General features: G+C 36.4%; 2 protein-coding genes across 8 annotated transcripts in view; one reads left to right on the forward strand and one right to left on the reverse strand.

Moving 5' to 3' along the window:
• The first annotated feature begins 4,320 nt into the window (after positions 1-4,320).
• On the forward strand, positions 4,321-8,094 carry esd (esterase D/formylglutathione hydrolase). 3 transcript variants are annotated; one of them, XM_043249285.1, is made up of 9 exons: positions 4,321-4,399; positions 4,818-4,901; positions 4,983-5,071; positions 5,681-5,779; positions 6,196-6,320; positions 6,426-6,545; positions 6,635-6,733; positions 7,277-7,444; positions 7,817-8,094. In XM_043249285.1, the coding sequence occupies exons 2-9, from the start codon at positions 4,834-4,836 to the stop codon at positions 7,895-7,897; spliced, it is 849 nt and encodes a 282-aa protein (XP_043105220.1). In that variant the 5' UTR covers positions 4,321-4,399; positions 4,818-4,833; the 3' UTR covers positions 7,898-8,094. The 3 variants fall into 3 exon arrangements, with proteins under 3 accessions (XP_043105220.1, XP_043105221.1, XP_043105222.1); XM_043249286.1 differs by having other exon boundaries at positions 4,340-4,399; positions 4,823-4,901; XM_043249287.1 differs by lacking the exon at positions 4,321-4,399 and adding an exon at positions 4,437-4,589 and having other exon boundaries at positions 4,823-4,901.
• A 214-nt stretch (positions 8,095-8,308) lies between these two features.
• Positions 8,309-20,872, reverse strand: part of lrch1 (leucine-rich repeats and calponin homology (CH) domain containing 1) — a 35,767-nt gene continuing 23,203 nt past the window's right edge. For 2 of the 5 annotated variants that reach the window (XM_043249278.1, XM_043249279.1), the window contains 6 exons: positions 20,800-20,869; positions 19,755-19,868; positions 17,237-17,346; positions 16,763-16,900; positions 16,055-16,132; positions 8,309-13,100 (listed from right to left, as the gene is read on the reverse strand). In XM_043249278.1, coding sequence (XP_043105213.1) covers positions 12,819-13,100; positions 16,055-16,132; positions 16,763-16,900; positions 17,237-17,346; positions 19,755-19,868; positions 20,800-20,869 — 792 coding nt within the window. In that variant the 3' untranslated portion in view covers positions 8,309-12,818. The remainder of the gene's footprint in view (positions 13,101-16,054; positions 16,133-16,762; positions 16,901-17,236; positions 17,347-19,754; positions 19,869-20,799; positions 20,870-20,872) is intronic. The other 3 variants (XM_043249281.1, XM_043249280.1, XM_043249282.1) reach the window with 3 other exon arrangements.

Genomic DNA, 20,872 nt, shown 5'->3' on the forward strand with positions numbered 1-20,872 from the left:
GACACTTAATTTGAGTAATGCGGTCTGCGGTGTTGGTCATAATAGCTAAAGGCACTCAGCATGTTAAAGCTATTGAGATCCAGGCCTGATCTAAAGCGCTTCTGGCCACTTAAAGATGTCACGAGGACACTTAAAAATGTATTATGAGTTTCTCGTACGATGTGCGATATATCTAAATTAATTTTCAAGCAGCACACCGGCTTGTGAGGTATATACTCACTCTCAGGGTGAATGTAGGCACCCACGGCACTAATGTTTCACAGCTTTTCTGACCTTCTGCTTTTTTTCCACTAGGGTACAATTTCTAAGTACTTTATTGGGTTTTACAGCTGTAATCTAAACTGCTCCATAAAAGCATCATAATTCTAGAGCGCGTTCTTAGAATCAAAGATCTGCGGAAGATTTATGTGCAGTCAAGGCCAGTTGGCTAGTTTCTGCATGCAGCTACGCTTCATATTTCTTTTGAGAGTGCCAAGAAAATAACACGCTTTCAGTTTCAAAAACAGAGCGTTTGGAAATCGCTGGAGTGCAGGCCATCGCTCAGTGTGAAATCAATCCATTGAAATGGTTTATCAGCGGAAAGGTCCCTCGCCGGTTCTGATCTTCACAGTTTCGCGAGTCACATGACCATGTCATTTCCTTTTTTCAGCTGTGCTCTTATCCTCAGGTGATCAGTAAAGAATTAGGGCAGAGAGGGAGACAAGAGGGCGGGAGTATCACTTCTGGTAATTCTAAAATAGATAGTAATTTATATTTTGTAATTTGTGAAAAAATGATGTGTTAAAAAGCAGCTAAAAAAATATATATTAAAGAGGGGCTGTTTAATACGGTTGAATTAAAAACAATTGAATTAAATACAATTAAAAAAAAAACTCATATGTGTCAGTATGACTGTAAATCTTAAATGCACATTTAAAGAGTAGCAATAAATAAATCAAATAAATACTAAATAAATGGTGGCAGTATTTCGGTGGTAATTCACATCTTATTATTAATTTAAATGTGCATGTACTAAATAAGTATACTCTAAAATGGATAATAAATTATATTTTAAATTCATAAAAATTTGTAAAAAGCAAAAAATTTGCAGCAAAAAATTATTTAAATAAAATTATATTAAAAATAAAAAAAATTGTGTATTTCTAAATCCTAACTGCAGATTTAAATGATAGCAATAAATCAAATACATGCTTAATACAAATAAATAAACTAAAAATTATTTGATGTGTCACAGTATGAGTGTATCCTAAATACTAAATCTGCAGAATTCATTAAACTCTCTCACATATGATACAATGAAAGAATTTGTTAAACAATTGAACTTTAGTAAAAAAAAAAAAAAAAATCGAAATAAAAAGAAATATGATTAAACAAAAACTACAAATGTAACATTTATTTTTTATGTAGAAAAAAAGATCCATTCAGCAGCAGTTAGAATGATTTAGTGTTCAGCAGGACAAAGGAAATCCACCTTAACCATCACAAGGTTAGACTAGATTCTTTTGCACTCCATACAAATCACCAGCCTTGGTCTTGATGCGTAACTGTAAATCAAATCAATTTGCCAGTGTGCATCACCTTGGCTGTAAATCTCACTCTTTTCATGCTTCCCTGGTACATACTTATGCTATTAGTAAAAAAAAAAAAAGAAAAAAAGAAAAAGAGTTCAAATCACTTGGTTAAAAAAAGTAATTTTGTATCACAAGGTGATTACGGCTCACTTCATCTTAATATTGGAGGTTAGCCTTTTGTCTAACATGCGAACATTGAGAGTATTATTAAGCCTTTCAAATCAGTAAGCCATTCAGACCTTAGTAATGATTCATACCGGTGGACGTGTGATCAAGTCCCCTTTCAGCTAGACAGATATATTATGTGTGAGTCAGTCGACAGAATAAGTTCCTTTGGAAACCAAAGACTGTGTCTCTATTGACTGATGCTGCATTTGTGGAGCTTAATTAACAGCATGAAAATAATTGCCCTTATAGAGTGTCCAGATACAGAGTATTACTAAAAGGATAGTTGTGATTTATGATTTTTTAGCGTATGAATTTGATAAGCTTAAGCCATCGCTGGAATGTATGGAAAGCTTGCCATTTGAGTGTCTTTTGTCTTTTTTGAATTTTACCAAAAAAAATGCGATGGGCTTTGGTTATGCGTTTCCGTGGTTGTTCCTTTGAAGTCATCTTGAGTAAAACAGTTTTAACGAAGCACGTACAAAAGACCTGAACCGAAAGCAACACAACCCGATTCACGGAATATAAGTTTGTTGCATATAAACCGCATATAGTTCTCTACAACAAAACACACACACACACACACACACACACACACAAAATCAGCCTAGCTACACAACAGTACAGTAATATAAATACTAATACTACAATCCTCTGAAGTAGTTGTCACTAAAATTGATAACTAAGACTTTTGTGTTGCATTTGTATGAAACAAGTGCATGAGTCTAAGCTTGTTTCCACCATAGAATAATAATAATAATAATAATAATAATAATAATAATATGTTAATTGACTTTCATTCTAAGAATTACAAGGGAAACATAAAGACGCAATTACTTTTTACATTTTGTATCCTGTGGCAGAAACAAGCTTACATACACCCAGCAGTGCATATTTGAAAATATTAGAATGCTGGAAAATTATAATTTTTGATTACTCTAGCTGCTACCAGATAAGAAAAAATGCTTGTCTCTTAAATGTTTTGTGATCTCTGGTAGGGAAACGCTAAAAAAAAGATTGAAGGTAAAATGCCTTTACAGATGGCAGATGGAGAGAGATTGATTGTGTTTTTCTTCTTCTTCAAGTACACTCTGTTTTTGCTGTTAAATTAAGTAAGCATTCCCTTCCATGCTCGGGCAATTGCCTGGACAGCCTATGATTTGTCTTTAACAAGAGGACAGTAATGTATTTTCTGCTGTATGTGGTCATTACTCTTTATTCGGTTTTTAGAAAGGACGGGCATAGTGGTTCGCGATGCTGGTTGTGACATGTTTCCATGGAGTTTGTCATTTTATACTGATCACATTTAGCATGCAGTTTAGCGGAAGCAGGAGCTGAATCGTGCAGAGTGGTTTATAAATGATGAGGTGACTGAAACAGAAGTCAGTTTTGAACACCCAAAAAATAAAGTTCATTACCAGCCCATGAGGATAAGCGAGCCGACGCGGCCGCGGCATTTGATGACAGACAATTTGATTCCATGGGAAATTAGATGGTGTCATGTGAAAGACAAATTAAGATTTTAGTAGAGCGAAAAGCGTTTGTCGTCACCGATATAATGTTATCTGTAATATTACACTGTTAGGCAGGGCATTGATATATCATTTGCAGCTGCGCATCCTGCACTATAAATGACAGAGTGTCCAAAACACTCTTAATATGGACTCGTTTGTATGCGCCAGGGTACAACACAACCATCGAGTTCTAATTTAATTTTGACTAACTATACATCATTAGAAACATCCAGGACCGCCTGCCTGTTTTGGCCTCCGTTGACAAAGTCATTCACAAAGTTCATAATTGCAATACAAGCATGCAAGCTACGTTTGGCAAGTGTGTATATATATATATATATATATATATATATATATATATATATATATATATATATATATATATATATATATATATAAAAGAGAGAGGGAAAGAGAGAGAATTATTCATATCCATTTCCAACTAAATGATGTGATCTAACGAGCAGATGTGCTGCAAAAATGACTCAAATTTTTGCAAGTTTATGTTATTACAGAAAAGATTAGCCCCGAGGAACAACTTTCTCTCTACCAATAGCACTTGAAAATGGTTGTTTGGCTCACTGTTTACCACCTAACTTCCCAAATGTGATCTTCTGGGTTACTGACTGCACACTTCAAAACCTTAGCTGATGTATTGTTCACCTACTCAGTTGATATACTGGTTTTTAAATACTGAAAGATACTGAGAAGCATGTTTTTAAATGTGAGAAGCGTTTTAGTGCTGTCAACCTCAGATTTACAACGAGACATAGTCAGAGTGTGTTTATATAGCCAGTGTCATGTATTTTTATTTTTAAAATGCTGCTTTTCGATAAATTATGAATCACCGTTCAATAAATTTGATCTTTAGACTGCATTTAATTAATTTTGACTTAATGAACTGCAAATATAAGTCTGGAAATATAAGTCTACGTTTCACACGGGCGCAAATAACGGCTCTGCAGTCTGCAACAGGTTTAGTCAACACACTTTTAAACTGAAATACATTAAACAAACATATCTCTCGAGCGCCCCCCTTTGGCCGAAACGTACAAGCGCAGACTGTACGAGAAAAACGTAGGGGGCGTGGCTTCGTGGCTTACGCTGACCCTGACGTCGCACTGAACTCTGGATCCTGTAGCTGTAGCGGTAAGTGCCACTAAATCACAAACAGGCCATTATCTTGCATGAAAAGGAGTGTTACACGGGAGCCAAATAATACGGAACTTCAATAAGCGGACATTTTGGCATTATTTGAAACGAACCCGAAGCGTTTCTTTGGGTCGTTTTCTGCAGATCCTGCAAGCGGTGCCGTGAGTCTGGCAGGCCAGTTACTGCGGTGCGCATGCGCAGACGAGTGTTAAAAATGAATTTAACACATTTGTTTGGCTTCAAATGGTGTTGACATACATTAAAAACGTGAATCAAAAGAGCACACTTAATGTATGGAAGTCAGATAAGGAAGTGGTGTTTACGCATATGTTTGCAAGCAAGTGTTACTGCGTAGTGATACGAACGTTATGTGAAATAACTTTTTTTATATAACTGGAGCTATTTTTTTTATCAGTACAGTAAACGGTGCAATGGCATTAACGCAAGTTTCTTCTAACAAGTGCTGCGATGGATATCAGAAAGTGTTCGAGCATGACAGGTGAGAGACTGCAGGCTTCATTAAATCGCCGAATGAAATATTCACCTAACTTACTGCTCTCAACAAAAACTCTATTTCCAGCTCCGAGTTAAAATGCAAAATGAAGTTTGGCATATACCTTCCTCCCAAGGCTGAGAGCTCCAAATGCCCAGTGTTATACTGGCTTTCAGGTGCTTGCGTTCATTTCGTTTCTGTCGAGTGAAGCGGTCGAGTTAATATTTTTGTATACTGCATACTGAAGAATACTACGCTTAGTTTCTATGTCTGTTTATATTTGTGACACTGGAGCACAAAACCAGTCAGAAATATCATGTGTATATTCTTCACAATAGCCAACAGTGTATGTGTCAAAAAGATCATTTAGCAAATATTATGTTCCATAAATTTTAAATATCCTAGCATAAATATATATACACTTAATTGTTTATTAGTAATATGCATCGCTAAAAAATAATTTTTATAATAAAATAACTTTTCTCAATATTTTGATTTCTTTGATTTGATTATTTTTTTTCTACCCTCAGATAACTGTATCTCAAACAAATGTTGTCTTATCATAACAAACCATGTGCTAATTGAAGTTTTTTTTTTTGCACTATAATATTAAATGCACTATAGCCCCTTACGACTGGTTTTGTAGTTGTCCAGGGTCACATTTAGGCCATCATCAGACACGTTTTCCTAAAAAATAAATGGAATTTGTCAAATAGCCAATATTCATTATGTACACAACTAGTAACGTACCTAAAATATATTTATCCATCCACTGTGTTTTGCAGGGTTGACATGCACAGAGCAAAACTTCATCACTAAGGCAGGCAGTCAGCAGACAGCTTCTGAACATGGGATCATCATCGTAGCTCCTGACACCAGTCCACGTAAACATCTTAACATTTTCAATTTACAGTCCATTTCTGGAGAGATTACACCCTATAACTCAGCCTGCTCTCAGAGATACATGGGGCGAAATATGATTATGGAAACTGGGATCCCTTGGGAAGTCAGTGCATTACTGCGACATATAGATAAGGGAAAAAGAGTCTCCGCTGAGGATCAAATAGTGTTGTGATTCCCAGTTCCGATCAGGGCCTAGAGTTTCCCACCAGCCAGTCGTTCCTGTTCTTGGAAAAATGGCAATTGAAGCATAAATCAATCGTAAATTATTATGAGTCTCTACCGATGCAGTAAGAAATGAATAAACCACCGGTTATTGTCATTTCATGTTCTCTTAGCCAATCGGTGCTAATATAGTCTTATTAACACAAACGCACAATGAGGATTCTGCTCTGGTCAGGTGGCTGTAACATTGAAGGGGAGGAAGAGAGCTGGGATTTCGGCACAGGTGCAGGATTTTACATCAATGCCACCCAGGAGCCCTGGAAGACCAACTACCGCATGTACTCGTATGTCACCGAGGAGGTGTGTGTACTTCTTTTGCTCAAAGGACTAGTCAGTAGGACAACGGTGATGCTCTAATGAGTACGAAGACTTTTTTACCTTTCATCACCTTTCTTTTTTTCTCAGCTCCCACGACTGATTAATTCAAACTTTCCTGCTGATCCGGAGAAGATGTCCATCTCTGGTCACTCCATGGGGGGCCACGGAGCTCTCATTTGTGCACTTAAGAATCCTGGGAAATATAAGGCATGTATACTGTACGTTTGACGGCTCCATCATTTAATTGTTTGAAATTCAAAGACTGAGCATGAATTTCTCACACGTGTCTGTTTCAGTCTGTGTCGGCTTTTGCACCCATCTGTAACCCTGTACAATGTGCGTGGGGTCAGAAAGCTTTTTCTGGCTATCTTGGATCTGACAAGTCCACCTGGGAGGTGAGAGACGCTTGCCTGTTTAAACACTAAAATCGGTGGACATTATGAACTTTTACCTTTTTTTGTTTTGATAGAAATGATTACTTTTATTCATCAGGTATGCATTAAATTAATAGTGATCGCACAATAAAAAATGCATGATGTTACAAAAATGTTTCTCAAAACAAAAATCCGATGTCTTGAACTTTCTATTTATGACAGAATCTTAAAAAAAGACAGTCATGGTTTCCAAAAAAATATTTGCTCAGCTCAGCTGTTTTCAACATTTATAACAATAAGAATTTTTTTATCAGTATATAACAGTGATTTTGACTGGAGTAATGAAAATTTAATTTGGCCATTTGGGAAAAAAAAAATTAAATTTTTTTAAACATTTCACTAAATAAATGTTTTACTTATTTTGATTAAATAAATGAGATCTTAGTGAGCAAAAGAGACTTCTTTCAAAAACATGTAAGTGTATATAGCAGTGTGTAACCTTTTGTTTCTAAATGTTCTTCAACTGCTCCACTTGTCTTAATCGTCTTCCTGTCATCTCCACAGGTATATGATGCTACTGTATTGGCTGAATCATACTCCGGTCCTGAGCTTGATATTCTGATTGATCAAGGCCGTGATGACCAGTTCTTGTCCTCCAGTCAGCTGCTTCCTGACAATCTGATCGCTGCCTGTTCTAAGAAGAAAATTCCTGTCGTTTTCCGCCTTCAGCAGGTCAGTACTTAACCAACCCATGAGTAAGAGTAACTAGTTAATTATATAGCACTTTGATGTTTAGTGCTAATAGTCACATATCTCAGCATTTTAAAGCATAAACGGGCACATGGCAGAAAACTTTACAATTCATATTTTTATGTATTTATTTTTTCAATAAAATTCTGATGTTGAATATTTGTATTAAATACTAAATTGATGGATAGATGGACATGGAAGCATTTTCACTTGTGGTCTCAGATTGTTGCTTGGTCAAGGCATTTAGATTTGAACACATGGACTTTGAATATTTAACATGATTTTCCATTATAAGTGTATGTATTTTAAGAAAAACAAACTCGTTAATATCTAGTTTTTCATTTTCTTCATCAGGGTTATGATCACAGCTACTATTTCATCTTCTCCTTCATCAACGACCACATCAAGCACCATGCCAAATATCTGAACGCCTGAAACTGCCCGTCACGAGTATAGCAGCAAGCCTTTGTGCCTTTCAGACCGTAATAACACCTACAGGACCTACACAGCTGAAAAGCCATGCCCTGACCATAACTCACTCTATATTTTCTAGTCCATAAACAATAGGGTGATGTTTAAGTGTCAAGACATACACATTTCTTTAAATAAAGGCGTTTGGTTGTGGTTTTGTATTTTTTTTCCGCAGTGAATGATTCGATTTCTTTTTATGGGTTTGTTTAAATTCATTTTGTGAACGACTCCTTTGTGCACTATTATTCTGCGTGTTATGCGTCGCACTTAATAAAGCAGGCTAAATGGTTCAGACGTCTGATCAATGTCGTTTGCTAAATGACACCATTATCGTCACGTCTACGGAAACCTTAAAAATTAAGAAACAAAAGAGTCTTTGAAGGGGAAAGTATTTACTGGTAGAAGTTGGTACAAATAAACCTTATTTACAGAGAGGTTAAGGCAAAAGGTGGAATGACATGCATGCATTTCCCAAAAAACATTACTGTACATGCATTTAAAGTTCACAGAATTACAAAGGGGAAGAATCCCAAACACTGAAAAGACATGGAAAAATAATTCCTATTTATAAAATTAAAGTACAAAACTGTTTAGTACAAGCCGTTTCTCCTTATACAAAGTAGACAAAATAGCCACATAACATTCAGCAGTTAAAGATTTGTATCCCATTTTAAAGTGATTTCTCAAACACATCAGTAATCCGACCATCTGATATTTTCTCCAAATACTGTAATATAAATACCACGCTTAATACTATTTGCCAGTTGCCAAAAAGACAGTCCCAAATACATAAAGTGCAAAACACTGTCATTTCAAAATCAAATCTGCATTTAAACCTCTATCTAGTGTGTATGAAGCAGACTTAGTTTCGCTGCTGTTTCTGTGAAGTGGTGGGGAATGTTGAGGGTACAGTAACGATGCACAACCTGTTCACTGTAGTGGAGATTTTCATACTGTACTTGAATATGAACCATAAACCTCAAATCGGTATTTTCTATTCTTTGAGGACGACATTTCTTGAAAGGTAAAGCGGTGAATTTATAGGATGTGATTGTGGTCTAAACTATGCATGAATATTTTTTTTTTAATGCAAAAGCAAAGATTTGTAAAATAAAAATACCATGTGAAGCTACTACCAAAAACCAAAATCTTAAGTGCTATCCCGTTCAAATGTCTCTAAAATTTCTAATCCGCATCTTCATTTTCTTTCCATTTGTTTCATTCAAATCACTAAAGGTTTAAAATCTAGGAAGCTGTGTGAGTATTATTAGGAAAGCATTTTAACCCATGATGCACCAATTCAAAGCTTCTGGCCAAAATATTGTCCTATAGTATAATAATGCGCATTAAGTTTAAAGAGCAGATAATATACGTTTTTGTTGACTATTACAGTACAGAGATAATCCTTAGTAAATGCATTGTATTTGTATTGAATGCATGAATTACTGTCATGAATAAATAGTTACAGCCCACAGTCTCTCAGAAATCCCACATGGAAGTGTTATAACTGCTTTCATATAAGAACCTAAAAGAGTTTTTTTCCCCTGTCAGTTCACATTAATAAAATAAATTGTGCTTTAGTTTTAAGTAAAATAAACACCGATTCAAACATATTAAAATAAACACATCAAATATAAATGTTCTGTACATTTTACACGTTCACACACCAACATCACGTAACAAATCCTTCTACAAATACTACAAAACCTTTATTTTAAAAATACATTTTAAAAAACTATAAAATGATTATGTTTGTAAATCAGTTTTGATATATGAAAATAATTTTGGCAACTGTCAAATAATCTCCAGTGAGATATCAGCTTCAGGTGTTTTGGTCTGTTTCATGGCTGAATCTGCGAGGAGCTGAAGCTTTGGACACTAGACAAATACGCACTAAAAAAAAAAAAAACACACAAACTTGCATATAAAAAAAAAAAAAGTGCCAACATGTGCTCTCGTCCTCTCACGCTCGCAAAGAAATACTCCTCAAGGTATAACTCACGCATAAACAACTGAAAACAAATGCCAGGTAAGTTGTTTTCTACCGTCCACACACTCAAACATATTTTTTTTTTTAGTGAAATCATTCCTGACCGACAGGTAAGCAGAGCAGAGACCGTAAGAAACTATAGTGAGGCCACACCTCCCCTGAGACAAAACATCACCGTCTCCCAAAAACCAACTCAAAAGTGGTTACAAAACCAGACTCTGGGAGGATGAGTGTTTTAAATCTAGATCGCTAAAGGTTTGCCCAAAACAAATATCATATGGGTAAATGCGTATATAAAAACCATCAGAAATTGTGCACAATTCTGTATACCTCTCAACTAACCGTTTAATAAATAAATGCATTTTAAATAAAACAATTTCTTATCTTAAGCTGCTTTTGAGCTAATTTTGCTTATACGACCTGTGGCCTGGGCGACAGTGATCAGATAACAGTACTAAATAAGAAAGAAAAGAAAGTGAGGGAAACATGAGCATATACCTGCAAGCTGAGGATCAACTGTTCTAATAGCAATAAATGGACACAGTCCAGGGAAATTCTTAAAGATTGTCTTCCGGTATTAGCGTGTGTGTGTGTGTGTGTGTGTGTGTGTGTGTGTGTGTGTGTGCGCGACTCATGTGATGAGTGTCTCACTGGCCGAAGTCTCATCCAGCAAAGCTTGGACAGTGATGCCAACTTTGATCAGGCCCTTCTCCTCAAGAATGTGATGTGGCAGACATAACTTATCCTAGAGAGAGAGATTCACAGAGAAGACAAACAAAGTGTCGTGTCAGAGAAGAAAGACACACAGTCATGGAAAACAGAATTTATTATGCACAGTCCATTCAAATGTAACGCTCTTGAATCCAGTTAGTGAAACTAATAGAGACTCACCTTGTTTAGCAGTGATGGCAAATACGATATCAGTCATGCAAACAATAAAAAAAAAAAAATGCTGACCCCAAACATTTAAACGGTGGTTTAAAAAGGCAAAGATGAGAAAAACAACCCAAACTGTACATTTATTCTTTTTCATTTACAGGTTCATAAAAACCACAAAGCCTTACAAAGTCCACTAGAAGCAGCAGCACTGAACGCTATTCAAGAAGCGGCTGAACCGTCAGAGGAACCCACGCAATCTAATTTAAGCAATACAAACACTTTTTGCATCTTGCAGCTTTTTTTTTTTTTTTTTTTTTTTACAAAGGAGGAAATATGCCGAACAAAAAGTCCCGAACAGTCAATATTGCCTTTATTTTTGTCAAACTGGATGATGAAAGCAGTGCCAATTATAACTGCTGTGATCCCGCCGATAAGGTTCAAAGTATTCTGTAGTTTGAGGAAGTGATGTCAAGAGGCCTCAGTGACATGCTCATTTACTAACGGCTCTCTTTAAAGATTTCTTTTATCTCTGATGAGATAAAGAAGGTCATTCTATTACGTGAGATAATGATCGGAACCTAAAATAGAATCAGAGCATCCGATTAGAAGACCCTCCGTTCTAGAGACACCTTGCATACAGACCTTCAACGAAGTAAATTACATACAGCCACTACACTGATTACTCAATTATTAAAACTGCATTAATATGATATTTCATCATTTTAAAAAAAGCCACCTCAACCTCTATTACAGATCACTGATAGAATACACGAATTAAAGCGTATTATCCGATGCTGTTGTTCCTTGGATTAGTCACATTGCTGTGGAATGTTGCTTATTAAATTTATTAAAAAATAGATTTGGTTCGCTCTGTCATTCTGTTTTACTAATGATCGGGAAATGAAACCAATGATTCATTAGTCCCGTTTCATCCCATAGATGGCGTTTTGGAAAAAATAGCAATCTAATCATTTGCAACGACTGTGCAGGATGTTTAATAATTCCCGATCTAAACAATAACACATCATGCTCTTAAAAACACTCATAACCAAACTAACTGCTTTTTACATCCAACAGACAAATTAGCCCTTATGCTAATGATTAAATGTTTTAATCATAGATATAACCTCACCGTACAAGACTTCTGTGCAAGCGAAGCTTATCATTTTGCTTTAATGGCATCTGGGCCTTCACTTACTCGAGCTTCCTGATTTATTATCTGCAAATTATTTTGTGTGAAGCAGACCAAATGTGCGCTTGATTCCTGTAGATATATTGCTGATCACTGGCATGACTGGCACATCCGTTTTTTTTTTGTCATGCAGATGCTAATAAGTATATATTGTTTATATGTGCAATATCCGACAAAGTTCAGCATTACGACTGCTGAAACGGAACTTTGTGAAACAACTTTTGTACAGAAGTGGAAGTGAGTGAGAATGTGGCCATTCGTCATTCCTCATTAAAGTGCTCCGTGCACCTCCTGCGTAAATGTTTGTAAAAAGGTTTCCTTAGCATTTTGCAAGGACTGATAAATATGGTATTCGAATCCCCGACTAATAAATAACACTTACTCGAGCATGAAAATATTTAAATCTCTTCCTGGAGCGCGTTATTTTTTTACAAAAATGTTGCATGTTTGGTTTTACGTATGGTTTCCATCACGGCCAAGGTAAGATGTAAGGTTTGATCAGACATGAAACTCTCTGGGCTGTGCTCATTCACCCAAAAATGAAAATTCTGCAGTTTGAGTTGGTCTCCATTGACTTCCACAATATGGAAATCAGCGGAGACCACAATTGCTTGGTTACCCGCATTCTTTAAACTATTTTCTTTTATGTTCCAAAGAAATAAACCCGTACGGTTTTGTAACAAACCACTTGAGGGTGAGTACGTGATGACAGAATTTTCATTTTTGGGTGTACTATACCTTTAAGTGAGGCCAACCGTTCAATGTGCTTTCAAAGACCAGTAAATGATATAATGTGTTACTTTTGAGTTATTAGTTCATGTATGTTATTTAAATTCGCTCCAGCTGTAGGCCACAAACAGCATCACCAGACAGAAAACGTGCAGTAGACTTGAGCCAATCAGATCCCATATTTGCCAGGAAGGGGGTGGAGTCTGAGTGGACTCGGGGATAAGCTTCTTGACCTCTGTCTCTTTCTCCCTGCCACTTTCCACCTTTCCTTCCTTCTGCCTTGTTCCTGTGCTCTCCGCCATGAGCAAGGCCGCGACCACGGCCCAGAGCGGACGCAGGTTAAACTGCAGAACGTCATAAGCCGAGCAGAGAGAGGACTGAGAGAGATTAAAAACATGGAGGGGATGACAAAGAGAACCAGGAAGAGGAGAAGAGAACAGAGTAATAATGAAGAATGGATGGACAGAGAAACAAAGGGAGAAGAAAAGGAAAGAAGAAGGGAAATGAGAAAAGGAGAGATCATCCGTCCGGCACCAGAGAAAGATAAGGAATGTGATTAGACAGTGATAAAGGTCAAAGGTAAAATGCTTTGAGCTCAACAAATAACAAGAGTTCTGGATTATTGTCAAGAAATGATTACATTTGTGTAATAAATATGAGTTCCCATGATCACCGATAACGTAGTTAACAAGATACTAAAGTCACATTTAGCGTATACTGGAGCCATTTAAATTTGAGGAATTTTACTTTTTTTCATCAAAATATCCTCGTTCATCACCGATACATGAGTTGTACAGTATTCTGCTCAACCAGTAAAACTTTATTAAAAAATATGTCTGACGTATTTAAGAAAAGGAAATTATAATATTTGTTTCTTTTTCTGATTGTCTTATATAGCGTGGTGCAAATACCTTTGTCTACGTTTTTTTTTTTTTATAATATGCTGATTTGGTGCTTTAGAATAATTAATTTTTCATTTCTAATTAATATTAGCTGTGTTGCTCATATTTTTTAGGAAACCATTTTTTCCAGGATTCTTTGATGATTAGAAAGTTCAAAAGAACAGCAACATTATAAATGTCTTCACTGTCCCTTTTGATTAACTGAATTCATACCTGCTGAATACAATTTTTTAATAATTTACTGTCCATAAACATTTAAAATGGTAGTATAATACTACAAGTAGTGTAAAATAGTGTGTATTTATGTAATATGTATACATAATATGTGTGTAATATGCATATATAATATTTGACTGTGTGCAAATTACAAATGTATATATTATAAACTTAGTGTGATCATTACAAAATTGGCCATTGAACTAATATTGAATAAACATGGTCATTAAGTTTTTTTATGAATTGCTTTTTTCATTAAATCTATCTAAATCTATCTTTTTTAAACCATATAAAATGAAGTGAAAACACAAACCCAAAACAAGATTTTCGAGCACAAATGTCATCAATTCCCGAGAATGACCCTCTTACTGCCTTCTGAAAGAGCTTTCTGTCGAGGTTGAACACCGTCGGTCACAGTCTCTCGTTCAGGAGGCAGCTGTGGCTGATGTTAGGTATGCTGGGGCGGATGCTGTTAGCAGGTGACATGGTGACATGGTGGTTAGCGGAGCATGTGCAGTAGTGGGCGGACGTACATTATGCCAGGCGCAAGTCAAGCTACAGCCTTTTAAAAATGATACGAAGCAAGAGAGCTGCAAAAGCCAGTACAGAGCAGAGCAGGTCAAGCTACACTGTTGCATATCCCACCAACTAAGCTAAATTGGGCAATAATATATATTAACCAGGAGTTAGCGAAGCAAACAAGGCCTTTTACGTTAGCCCTAAACACGCTAACAGAATAAACTAGCTTGATAAACGTCAGCTAGCAGGATAGCAAACACGAGACAAATGTTGACAAAGCTAGCTGCCATGCAGACTCGTAGTAGCTAACGCTACTACAGACACAAGCTATGACGACTAAAAGCTTCCTGTAAGACACGCTAATCAGAACGGCCTGTTATGAATGGCTTGGACCAAGCTCAACCCGTAAAGCTGAACACTGGGCTCCTTCTAGAAAGGCTACCGATATGGTATTGTAACCACTTTTAGTAGGTAGGATGGAATAACAATAGAAACGTCTGCACAGTTTGAGCAAAAAAAGCTGACCAACAGCCCTCACGCAAAAGACATGCATCAAAACAACAACAAACATTTCGTCCATGTTTCAAGACAACATGGACATTGTGTTCATTGTGGCTAGTTAGGACATACAAAGATTTTCATGGATGTGACAGCTGTAATTGCTTCTGGCTTTATCTGGATAAGACAATGTATTACACAAATTGCCTCACTGAATTGATGAAATAATGGTTTAATAAAGAGAAATTAGTTTCACTCATATGTTATGGTCCGCTGCCTGTTTATCAGTGCACTGCAGTTCTCTCTGTCACAGCTCACAGAAACATGATAATTTATCAGAGAGCAGGTCAGAGCCATTAACAGGATGGAATGAAGCCTTAGAAATGGATGATGAAGCCTAAAGCAATGATGATAACATCTTAATACAACGCTACGGCGCAGCTCTAGGAGGGTTATATGAAGAAAATGCCTTTAAATGCTGTTCTGTGATCAGTTTTCCCAACATCTATTGACCAGAGAAGGTCCAGAAGTTTCTTGAAGCTTATAAACGCAAGGCAGAAGTGACACCAAAATGCTTTCAAGGGGCGTGACTGATCAGAGAGCATTGTGAGGCAATCTCAGCTGCTTCAACCAATCAGATTAGGGGTGGCTAATGAACAAACTCAGTCAAGTAAAAACATGTATTTTACTAGCATTTCTTTTCAAGGGGCCCTGTGTGTACAGGTTTACTTTCAGAAAAACTCATTTAGACTAACCAGACAGGTTTTCCACATTCAGATTCAGAAGCTAAATTAAACAGAAAATTCGTTGGAAATCCCCATTAGCAGTACACTTCACTGAAGCTCTAGTTACAATATGTAAAAAATAGGGAAACTTTCACCACATATAAGATGAAATTCCCTTAAATGCAAAACAGCTCAATTGGTAGTAATGCCGCAAAGCATAAGGAAATATGGGGAAAGACTTGCTTTTAGATAATGTTTGTCAAGGCCACATTTTTTTTCAATATTTAAAATAAATGATAAAACCAGACAACAATAGTATAATAAGTTCTTCTTGTTGACCACCTATACCAGTAAATGAATGTTTTTAATTTAGGACTGCACATAAGAGACTAGTACAGAAAACCTGTATAAACAGTGGCCCTTTAGAAATAGGTCTAGTTTATATGTCATTAAAAAAAATTCAATATTCACCTCAGGGACTCCCATTTTCCTGCAGGCGTCCAAAAAGTTTTCGACGTTTCTGCGACATTTAGCCATGCTAAGCTTGGGCTGAGGGTTTTACGTATCCATATACAGATGCCAAAAAAAAGAGAAAGAGGAAAAAACACAGGTTAACAAACTTATTGCTAACAAACACACACACTAACATTCAAACATTTTTAAAATACATTTATATTATTTGTATTCATATAAGAATGCATTAAAGTGACAGTAAATATATTTATAATGTTATAAAAGATTTTCATTTTATATATATGCTGTTTTGTTTAGTTTTTTTTACTTTTTCAGCAAAGATTCCTGAAAAAAAAATATATATGTAATTTTCACAAAAATAAGCAGAACAACTATTTTTAACATCGGCGATAATACAGAGTGTTTGTTGAGTAGCAAATCAGTTTATTAGAATGATTTCTAAAAGATCTTGAGAGACTCTTGCTTTTCCATTACGTGAATAAAACACACAAACTCAAATAAATGTTTAAAAATGTTTCAAATTATCCATTATTATTATTAATGAATTATAACTTATTATTCATAATATAAACAAATATAATAAATTAAATAATAAGCAACATATTTAAAAAAAAAAACATATTTAGAAATGTAACTGAGCTCAATCTTTTGAATGGTAGTTTATAGTGATTGTATAAATGTGTGGATAATTCAGAGATGACTCACCACTGCAGGGGATGGCACGTGGATACTGGCCACTGAACGTGGCCGAATGTGATTGACTAGATGACAGAGCACCACCCCATCCATGAGAGAAGAGCCCAGATCTTCAGGAAGAACTACTTTCAGTCTGCTCTCAATACTCTGCCAAATTCAACACGATTGGGATGTAAATACAAAATGTTCAGAATTATTTTAGAAGAAAAAAAATCCATACTACCAAAATAATTTCGATATTTTAGAATAGTTTAGATTACACACTTATAACATTTTGAAACAATATCTAACCCCTTTTTCCAACCTACGTTGAACAGTGTATCTATTGTTTCCAAATTTCTCCTTGGGGTTTTTTTCACTAATACAGTGTGATGTGAGTGTTCGTATACTTTGTGGAGCCATAGTACATCCATATATTTAGTCACCAAGCAACCAATATAGCTAGTTTACATGCATAGCTTCTGCGTGAGTGTGTTTGCGTACCTCTCGTAGTTGCTCTATGAGCTCCAGCTCCTCTCTGAGCTGCTCCATCTTTCTTCTCATGGTGAACTGAGGATCCACTGATTCCAGAGTCTTGTGAGTCCTGAAAAACACTGTCACACAACTGAAGCGTCACTAGTCTGCGCAGAGCGCATCATATCTCCTGTCTCACTCTCACATGCATAAAGATTCTCAGTCACTATCTTTTTAAAGTCACATGCATCATGATCTCAATACTCTTTAACTTTAGGTTACTGTCGTTTTTGACATTAAGGGGAATAAAGAGTAATCAAATGTTACTGCTGTTCTTTTTGTTACTTTTTTAACTAACAAGTTGCCTTGTCTATTTACATCAAAATGAACATCCTGAATTTGTAAGGCAACCAGACACTCTCCTTATGTGACAGCTGACAGCCTTTTTTTTTTTTTTTTTTTTTTTACTTCACATTTCCCCACAAGGGGGAGCACAAGACATGAAAGAAAGAGGGAGATTGAGAAAGACAAGAACACAATGCTTCATTCCACACATCTGAGTGTGTTTCTGTAGTTGCATAACCTCTCATCCTGTGAAGAAATGAAAGAAAGAGGACAGTATGCAGGGAACATTAAAAGGATGTTATTCCAGAACATTCCTCCCCCTTTTTGCTGTCTCTCAGTTCAAAGCCCTGGAGCAGTGTTTTTGTGCTTGGACACTGATGTAAAATAGCAAGCACATGTTACACATCTCTGAGCAGAATTAAAGAAAATTAGTGTGTGTGTACAAATCTGAAATTTGTACCCAAAAGTGAGGTTACTGTAAAAATGAAGAACGTTAGGGTTAATATATATTATTTATATCTATCATGTTTTAGGGTGCATTTAACTCATTAAAAGAACCTAATTTTAACGTTCACCTTCTTTTTCTGCCAGCCTGGCATAGCAAACGCTGGCTTCACCGATGGTTTGAGTTTGGGGACGAGGCTATCTGTGTACCGTTTTCTTGTCTCAACGTCTCTAAACTTTAAGAACAGCACATATTCTAATCCAACTTAATATTGGCAAAAATGAGTCTTTCTCATTTTTACTGTTACATAGTTTGCAAGAGACGGTAAGTATTCCCGAAAAGGTCACCGACAAAAACAAACAAACAAAAGAAAGAATTTCAGACCTCCATTGGGAAGTTAGAAATTCACAAAATGTAGTAGTAGTATTTCTATTGAGAACAGAAATAAAGCTCCATAGGATCTGAACACACCGTCATTCATAAAGTGCAGGTTTGCCTAATCTGATTATGATTTTAACTAACAATAAGAGTAGTGCAGTGTAGACATTTTATGTGTAAAAACGTTGCACAGATTTATCTGTTTAGGTCCTTTAAAAGGCACCAGATTCCATCTGGGTTCGATAAAAGTTTTAATATAAAGTTCAATACTACCATTAGTACAGAGCAATTCATTAGTAAACTGTTCTCTCGTTCCATCATTCCCTCTTCCTCTTTCTCTCTTGCAAGACGATGAGTAAGTACAGATGTCTCCTGGCAGTTTTTCATCCTCTGAAAGCATTTCCACTTAAATGGAGGTCTGATTTTCCCTCTGGGGCCATTATCTAATGCTTCAAAATAGCAGCTCTATAAATACACACAGCTCCATTTAAAGCCACTGGGCCACCCCAAATTTCAGCTCAACCACATCCCCTCTCTCACTCCCATGTTTTAAAAGACCCTGCAGCACTACACCACAAACCCCAGAAAGTTGTCTACATATGATGAGTGAACAATGTATACTAAGCTGAAAGAAACGTTCACCCAAAGATGCAAATTCTGCCATCCTTTACTCACCCTCACGTTGTTTCAAACCTGTATGACTTTATTTCTTCTGTGAAACATGACCGAATTTTTTTTTCTGTCCATACCCCATATAATGGAAGCCAAAAGACAACTTTCTTCAAACGATCTTTTAGTGTAAGATAAAGAAATTAATACAAGTTTGGAACAACATGAAGGTGTGTATATGTTGACAAAACTTTCACCTTTCAACTTTCTATTTTACTTATTTTTTTATTCATTTGTTGTACTTAAAATAATCAAATTCTCTCAGCCAAAAATGAAATATCGGTAGGCTGAAGTATTCATCCACCATTAAAAAAACAAGTGTCATTTATAAATGTAGATTTTCAAGTGTAATGAGAGTAATATTGTGCTGCTTTCATGCTAGGGTACTGTGGGTGGTTGCCAGAGTGTTGCTATACAGTAGGGAGTTACAAAGCAGTTGCTAGGGTTTTTTGGCATTGCTATGTGGTTACTAGGGTGTTCTGGGCGGTCGCTCACCGGCCAAAGTCAAAAGAGTCCAGTTGCATAAATGGTGTAAAATGAGTTACATATTTTATATGTAATATTTACAATCAAAAGTTTATTTAAATCTCTATGATAGTGACTCAAAGGCTCAGCAAAAATACCCAAAACAAATTCATCTTGACAAGAAAACACAAAGAGACTAATTGTAATGCATGTGACTGCACAGAACGATACATTGAGCAAACCTACCACTGCTTGGCATGTCTCCTTCAGCTGGGCTAGGGGGCGTGTCTCTATCAGTGGGCGGGGCCTGTGTAAGGGGGAGGGGACAGGGCGGAGTCGAGCACGGCACAGAGGGTGAAGCTAGATGTAGGTATCAACATTAAGCATAGTGCCAGTAGGAGGAGGAGCCAAACAAATGATTTTTTTAAAATTGGAAAACCACAGAAAACAGGCAGGAGGTTCAGGTAACAGAAAGTAGGAGGAAGCCAAGCAACAGTAGTGTGTGTAATACAAGCAGACAAGCAAGCAAGCAGCAGTTCGGGGAAACATAAATAAAAGGGAAGAGAAAGAAGCCAGAAAATAAGCAAAGCAAAATGACATGTAAATACAGCACAAAAAAAAAAAAAAAAACAAAGTCAATGTTAGCAGCATTTCAGTACCAGTTTGTTGGCATGCTGTTAATGCACCTGGTACAAATGAATATTACTTATGTTAAGTGTCAGACTCAGGGCATGATATTGCTGGTAATGTTAGACATAAATAACAGATCACAGATAATTGCAAATGCTAGCTTAGATGTTAGACGGGGAAGCAACAAGAAGCCTCTCGGCAGCTAAACAAACAGCTACATGAATTAAACAGCATCCAGATGAAGCAAGCTGTTTTGTGTGTTTATTAAACTGTATACATTAATAATGAATGGTATTTGTGAAAATATAAAATCTCTGTGTAAATAAAGAGAATACAGGACATATTCAGTAACCATGTGCTTTCTATAAACCTATCCAGATGCAGTTTAGGCACTGAAGCCAAGAGAGTAATGTTAAACAGCAATATGAATGGATAAAAAGCCTGACTGTAATAATGTATGGCTTTTATGAGCTTGACAGGATAACAGGTGCTGGCCACAGGCAAAAGGATCTTTACATACAAACACTTCCGCCCCCTTACTACTGAAATAAGATGATAATGAGAGAGCCCAAAATGTGCACCATCCTCTAAAGTGCAATGCCACCCATGCCAACCAGCACATTGGCACCATGTGTGTTAGTAAAAACAACATGGTTCTCACCTGATCTGGGCTTCAGACCAAAGGGAGGGGAGCTCAGTGTAGGGCTGGAAACTGGGGTTTTGTCTTCACTCTG

The sequence above is a fragment of the Puntigrus tetrazona genome, chromosome 9 (genome assembly GCF_018831695.1).
Source record: "Puntigrus tetrazona isolate hp1 chromosome 9, ASM1883169v1, whole genome shotgun sequence".
NCBI lineage: Eukaryota > Metazoa > Chordata > Actinopteri > Cypriniformes > Cyprinidae > Puntigrus > Puntigrus tetrazona.